The 7672-nt window shown below is 27.3% G+C and overlaps 1 protein-coding gene across 1 annotated transcript; it reads left to right on the forward strand.

Moving 5' to 3' along the window:
- The first annotated feature begins 5758 nt into the window (after window positions 1-5758).
- LOC137837701 (gibberellin 20 oxidase 1-like) lies at window positions 5759-7672 on the forward strand. The gene is made up of 3 exons (XM_068646806.1): window positions 5759-6544; window positions 6671-6992; window positions 7083-7672. Exons 1-3 carry the CDS (start codon window positions 5982-5984, stop codon window positions 7344-7346), a joined length of 1149 nt encoding a protein of 382 aa, XP_068502907.1. The 5' UTR covers window positions 5759-5981; the 3' UTR covers window positions 7347-7672.

A 7672-nucleotide genomic window follows, 5' to 3' on the forward strand; every position in this document is an offset into this window, starting at 1 on the left:
ACTAAAGTCAACAGTTTTCTTAAAATTATATTTATTTTTCATTTCTCACCAATTTTAATTATATATCTTAGAAAAATACAAATTGAAATTAAAAATTTATGGGAAAAAATTTAATACATTCAAAATGTCTTAAATTATTTTAAAAAAACTAAAACTAAAATATTCTTTAAAAAATTGATTTTGGTCGGAATTAGAATTTATCCCAATTTCAACTCTAAATAAATCAATTATGACCTACATAATATTTTTCTATTAATAAATTTTGATTTATGATTTATTCTTAATTTATGAAATTTGATATAATATCACTATAATTAATGCGTGGAAATTATTATTTGAAAAAATGTGTGGTAATTAAAAAAAGTTGATGTAATTACATTAATTGGAAATTAATTACATTTATTAATAATATGAAAGGAGATATAATCAAATATTATGCTTTATGACATAATTGATTATGCCTTTATCTATATTGTGGGTGACAATGCATGGAGGGTTGTGCATGCGGCCTGTAATCCGTTATGAAAAAATGCAGGGCAAGTTTATTATTTTAATTTGTTAATACGCTTAGGCTCATTCTGCATAAGCCACAATCTTCATGGGTCAAGTACGCATAATAATAAAAAGGGTGTTTTTTCTTGCATCCATCAAATTTCTTCATGCTCCTCATCAATTATCAATTTCAGAAATTGAATTCCAAAAGTTGAAATAGTTGTTCTAGATTCTGGAAAGTAAAATAGTTGTTCTAGAAATGTTATTCTGAAATATTTATTTTTCTCTTCTACATTTCCATTTCCAGAATTGACTTTTATGTCATTTAAATTAAATTCCGAAATTGATGAGGTGCAAGAAGAAATTTGATGGGATGCAGGATGAAACACTCTAATAAAAAATACAAAATTGACTTCTTCAACTTTTTTTCTATATATTTTACAAATGTACTAATATTTTTTATTTTAAAAATAATTTTAATTTTCTTATGCAGACTGACCCACAAACTCATGAGTCATCTCTTATGCAGGGTAGGTCAATAGATTCAGTCTACATTACTCAAATGGGGCGAGCCAATGCGGGGCGGGTCAATATGGGATGAATCAACTTGCATTACCATTGCCACCCACTAGATATAAGTTTTCGCTTTGATAACACAACACAACTTAAGTGAGAAGACTTCAATAGCATACTATGTTTTCCTCTAGAAGTCATTCAAGTGATAGATATGTTTGATAAATAACTTTTTGGTGTATTTCATGTTAGTTATAAGTATTAAATATAATAATGTGTTATATTGTATTGACTAATATAAGTTAAGTAGGGAATATATACTTGAGTTTAGTGTGTTAACTAATTTGTGATTGTAAGTATTAAATATAAATTCTTATGTTTATAGATATTTAAGCTTAGATTAAAATGCACTACTTACCTTAACATTGATTATGCAATCCTCCTTCAAACTGTTGATTGAGAGAGATATATGCTTTTTAAGCTTAATATGAGTTTTTCAGATTACATTAATTTATTATTCTTTAATTTATATATATATAGTACAACTATAGACATAGAAATTGAGTTAATTAATAAGTGATTTTTTTGTTCTTTATTTGATATCTATTGTACAACTATGTATAGACATAGAAATTGAGTTAATTAATAAGTGATGAATGAGGTGAAGAACCTTATAATATTGTTTGTTTATATTAAACTATATACATAGTTTCTTATGTTTTAATAGTTTATTCTTTCTCTTGTCATGTTGGAAAACTATTAATATAATTATAGTTGGTACATAAGACTATATGTTCGGAAGATAAACTTACAAATTTTATATATATATATATATATATATATATATATAATATAATATTTACATATTTCTATTGATTTTATAAATCTCATTGCTCTAAACATAATATTCCATTCTTTTTCCTATTAAATAAAAATGATATTTAAATTTGAACATAAATATATTCTTTAACTACTAAATTTAAATAATTTGAAGTTATTAAAAAAATTGAAGTCTATCCATTTTTACTTAAAAATGTCGATTGTTTTTAAGTGGATAAGATGTGGGAGCTTATAAATTATAATCTCAATGACACGTTGTATGATACACTATATAATATTTGTATAAGATAAAATATATTTTTTTAAACCAACAATTTAGATAAAAAAAAAATGATTGAAAGGTACAATATTGTCACATTAATAGGAGTGAAAACAGATTTCACATTAATTTAGTCTATATAATATTTAAGTTAACTTATTATCTGTTATAAGTCTTAACCTGACATGTTTACAAGTTTTAATTGAGTTTAAAAGTCCTTTTATTTCATATTTTTTTATAAGAAGGCCTATAAGTTTTATTAAAACTGGTATAAAAAATAATAATGAGTGTCGTTCATCACATGAATTTTAATTTTTACAATAATTATCATAAAAACTATACAAGTAATAATTTAAAATTATATCATCGAATTTATATTTATTATTTATTTTATTTTAGTTATATAATTTCATTATTTCTTCTCTCGCCCTTTATAACTATGATATTTACATTACATAAATAAAAAAAAATCTTTTATCATTCATAAAAATAAGAGTGAAAATAGGAGGCATGTGGGTCACTTTTAATTCATATGTTATGCACAACATTTTTAAAACGTAAATGTACATTTTTATTATATAACTTATTATCAGTTTGTCAGAATTAATAGACATTTTAAAAAAAAGATGTTTGTTATTGATTTAATAAAATAAAAAATCATAATTTTTAAAATATCTAAAATTATAGTTATTGAAAATTTTGTATAAATTTAAACATTATAATAATTTTGAAACAAAATAAAAATTAAATTAAATAGTCTAATTTTTAATAAATGTTATTATTTTATATTCAAACCCATATATATAAATAATATTTAATATCATTATTTAAAAAATATTTTTATGCTTAAATATGAACATCATTTTCAATTATTATAGTTTATAATAATTTAGAAATTACAATTCTTTATTTTATAAAATTTAGATCATTAAATAAATTTAACCAATACTAATATTCTTAATTTGTGTGAAATTAAGTATACATGAAAAGAATTTAATTTTTTAAAAATATTATGTATAAATATTTTAAAAGTATCATAAAAATAACAAATATTATTTTTGTAAATAATTTTATATTAAATACATGATGAGTTCTATAATAAATTCATTTTATTATTTTGGTCTCATTTGTAGACCTGCTACCACACCTATAATAGTTGAGGAATCAGGGATCATTCATATTCAATCATATTTTCAAACAAGTAAGTTCTTATTTATTCTAAAGATTTCTTGTTCCTTACTTTTTTTATGATTTTATTATCAATCTTGGTGGAGTCAATTGAGAAAAATGATCATCTCAACTTGATTAACCTTATACTGAAATTTGACTATATTTGAATAACTTGCTCTAGGTCCTTAGGTTTTGTGTAGCACTACTAATTGATTTTGGGAGGTTGCTTAGAACTAAAACATTTCGGGTAAGGGAAACTAGTTTTAACTTTTCAATAGTACTCTGGGCTACAAAATCTAGATGTGAATATGATGTGACCACAAATTCTAAATTTCTCTTACATGAATGTTAGTTGATGAAAATTGTTTGAATCTATATTTTTTGAAGGTGTAGAGATATTGGATTTTTATAGTTTTGTATTTAAATGTGGATTTTTATGTTGAAAAGGTTCTTAAATGTTGTTCACCTATGTTATGAATTGTTTGAGTTTAAATAATAATGAAAGTTGGTTGCTTGAGTTTTAATTTGAGTTGAATCTTGTTTAAAAATCCTTTTATATATATATATATATATATATATGTTAATATATGAGTTCAATAAGAGTACAAGTCCAATTCTGTGCAAGGTGGTATAATATTAATCTTGTATGATATATAAAGTACAAATTGAAGTATTGATTTTGGGTGAAGATTTGAAATTAAGTTAGTTATGTTAATTAAACTTTTGATATTTTTGCTTAAGCGAAAGATTTTCGCTCAAGCGAAAATATAAAAGAAAATTTACCTTGCTCTCCAATCCATTTTCGTTCAAACAAAGCAAAAATGGAGTAGAAATTGTCTCTCTTTTTTACCATATTTTCTCTTAGTATTACAATTAAACCTAGTATCGCCCTTGCTTTCTCTCAAGTGAAGTAATTTTTGCTCAAGAAAAAAAAAACTTATTTCTTTCTTTCATTTTCTTTTTTGTCTCTTTAATGAATTGAATTATGTATGAATTCTTTTATAAATGTAAAGTGAATATTAGCTTTTATGTTCAATTGATTTGTGAAATTTTGTTTATATGATATGTATTTTATGAAAATGGCTACTAAGAATGATGGAATTCATATGAAATTGAGGTCATACATTTGGGATAATGTGTGAGTTGTTGTTTGATTGTATATTAAGTATTGCCACCTATGTTGTAACAGAGACTCCCCTGCTTCACTAATTATCTAAGTCACATAGACTAAGATATTGGGATGTGAGAAGCTAAATGGGGAGTTCTTACACACCGTGACATATGTAGATGCACAACCTAGATTATGTTGAACTTACCCTGATACTATGATTATTGGATTCACTTGTAAATCTAAGTACTATATTGAATAAGATGTTAGCTCTAGTAGGACATACTTAATACGAATCTTCTAGAAGGAGTCAATTCATATTTCACTATTTCACTTGTTGAATATCCTTGATTATATAAATCTATGTGGGATCTCTATTGTTTTTATTCGTTGGTATTTGAAGGAGCTTGAATTATTGTGATTTTTTGATTGAAATATCTTTTTTTATATAACTTTTTCTTATATTAAAAATTTATTTCAATAGTTTACCCTTACATATATTGTTTATTTTAGAAACTACGATAACCATAATATGTACATGAATATATACATATATAGATGTAGAATAATCTAAAAGATCATAAACATTTTATTAAACTTTTCTTTTCTCCTAATGAATATCTTGTATTAAGTTTTATGTGTGCATAAATAATATTTAATAGTATAGTCTCCTGCTTAGGTTCACAACATAATATAATTAGTAAATAATTAGAGTGTTACATTATTAATATAATTTTTTTATTAAATTTTATTTCTCTATTGGTAGAGTTATTGCTTTATTTTTTTATTGTTTATGATTAAAAAGTCAAATTAAAATTATTAAAATAAACCAAATATTGTATATACTATGCAAAGTTAGGTTTTAATAGCTTAAAACATTGGTGTATTTAATTAAATTTAGAAAATAACTCACAATAAAAGGTATTTTATGAGAAAAAGACCTCAAAATATTTGGTTCCCATAGATATTGACTTCAAGATATACCTAAGAATTATATATATATATATATATAAGAACTTTAACATATATTGGGTTGAGAATTGTTAAAATTCTAAGAATGCAAGAATTATAAATTTAAGTAACTAAATAATTTATAAAAGATAAAGGTCACAAATTAATTAGTGTGAATGTTTAAAAAAAAATCACATACATTTAATTTTAATTTTATCGATTTAATTATAGAATAATTTTATCATTTTTGTTTCTTACAATAACTGACTGTTCGTTGATGATAGTATCTATTCATCGTAAACACTATAAAAAAAATAAGAGTTGATTACGAATGTATTAAAAAAGAGAGTGCGAGAATATATATTCCTAACATGTATTTCATTATTTTAAAAAGGATAAAAGTTAAAAAATATGTGTGAGAATGTGAAAATATATTCCTTTTTTCTGAAAGAGAGAGAGAAGCTCTGCCTATATAATGCTCAATTCCTCTCTGTTTTCTCCAATAAGCGGCCTTGGCTTTTCCTTCATCCTCTCTCCCGAACTTATTCATCTCTCTCTCTCTCTGTTTTTCCTCTGTTTCTCTCAAACCATACCTTTTATTATTCCAATTATTTTACTATTGGAAACTAGTTTTGCATTGTTAATACAATGGCCATAGATTGCATGACAAATATACAAACCATGTCTCAGCCACAAAAGCACCACCACCAAGACAACAAAGAAGATGAAGCACCATTGGTTTTTGATGCCTCACTTCTAAGGCACCAACTCAACCTACCAAAGCAATTCATTTGGCCTGATGATGAGAAGCCATGCATGAATGTGCCTGAGCTTGTTGTCCCTCTCATTGACTTGAGGGGGTTCCTCTCTGGTGACCCTGTTGCCACAATGGAAGCTGCAAGGATGGTCGGTGAAGCATGCCAAAAGCACGGTTTCTTTCTCGTGGTGAACCATGGGATTGATGCCAACTTAATCTCTCATGCTCATAGCTACATGGATGACTTCTTTGAGGTTCCCCTGACTCAGAAACAGAGAGCTCAGAGGAAAACAGGGGAACACTGTGGCTATGCTAGTAGCTTCACTGGCAGATTCTCTTCCAAGCTTCCATGGAAAGAGACACTCTCTTTTCAGTTCTCAGCTGAGGAGAAATCATCCACTATTGTCAAAGACTACTTGTGCAACACACTGGGCCAGGAGTTTGAGCAATTTGGGTAAGTTGGTGACCAAAAGCATGTCAACATTTTTTTCTTTGTTTAGTTTTGGTTATTGTATTCTTGTTTGATATCATTTCCTTTGACTCTATGCTAAAACTATGTGTGGTTTCCATTGTGAAACAGGAGGGTTTACCAAGACTATTGTGATGCCATGAGTAATCTTTCTTTGGGGATAATGGAACTTTTGGGAATGAGTCTTGGAGTTGGTAAAGCGTGTTTTAGAGAGTTCTTTGAAGAGAACGACTCAATAATGAGGCTGAATTACTACCCTCCTTGTCAAAAACCTGACCTGACTTTGGGCACAGGACCTCACTGTGACCCAACATCTTTGACCATTCTTCACCAGGACCAAGTGGGAGGCCTCCAAGTTTTTGTTGACAATGAGTGGCATTCCATTAACCCAAATTTCAATGCTTTTGTTGTCAACATAGGTGACACCTTCATGGTATGTTTGGTCTCTCTTTGAATGCAGCCATCAATGAGCTTCAAGTGATGTTATTCTTATTCAATCTTGTTTCACTTTCTTTTTCTGTAGGCTCTTTCCAATGGAAGGTACAAGAGTTGCTTGCATAGGGCAGTGGTGAACAGCAAGACAACAAGAAAATCTCTTGCTTTCTTTTTGTGTCCAAAAGGTGATAAGGTGGTCAGTCCACCAAGTGAATTGGTGGATGACTTGACCCCAAGGTTGTACCCAGATTTTACATGGCCTATGCTGCTAGAATTTACTCAGAAACACTACAGAGCTGACATGAAAACCCTTGAGGCATTCACCAACTGGCTTCAACAGAAAAGGAGCTGAAATTTCAAGCACATGAATGGCATATTATTTATTAGCCTTTGATATTCCCATATGAATCAATAGTGACATGTGTCAAGTGGAAGTGTAATTGATGGCGGAAAGCACTTAAAGGAAAAAGGGCAGCAGCAAAAAGGCACTGAGGATGAAAAATTGGAAGAAAATTCATATTTTCTTCATGTTTTTGAGTGTTGCACACTAGTCATTAGTAGCAATGAACAAAACGAGGGAGATAAAATATTTATAAGGAATCCATAAGAAACAATTCCCCAGCTAATTTTGTAATTTTTCTTTGGTCATATAGAAAAGCTATTATCAAACTTCCAACA

This window comes from Phaseolus vulgaris, chromosome 4 (genome assembly GCF_000499845.2).
Source record: "Phaseolus vulgaris cultivar G19833 chromosome 4, P. vulgaris v2.0, whole genome shotgun sequence".
Taxonomy (NCBI): domain Eukaryota; kingdom Viridiplantae; phylum Streptophyta; class Magnoliopsida; order Fabales; family Fabaceae; genus Phaseolus; species Phaseolus vulgaris.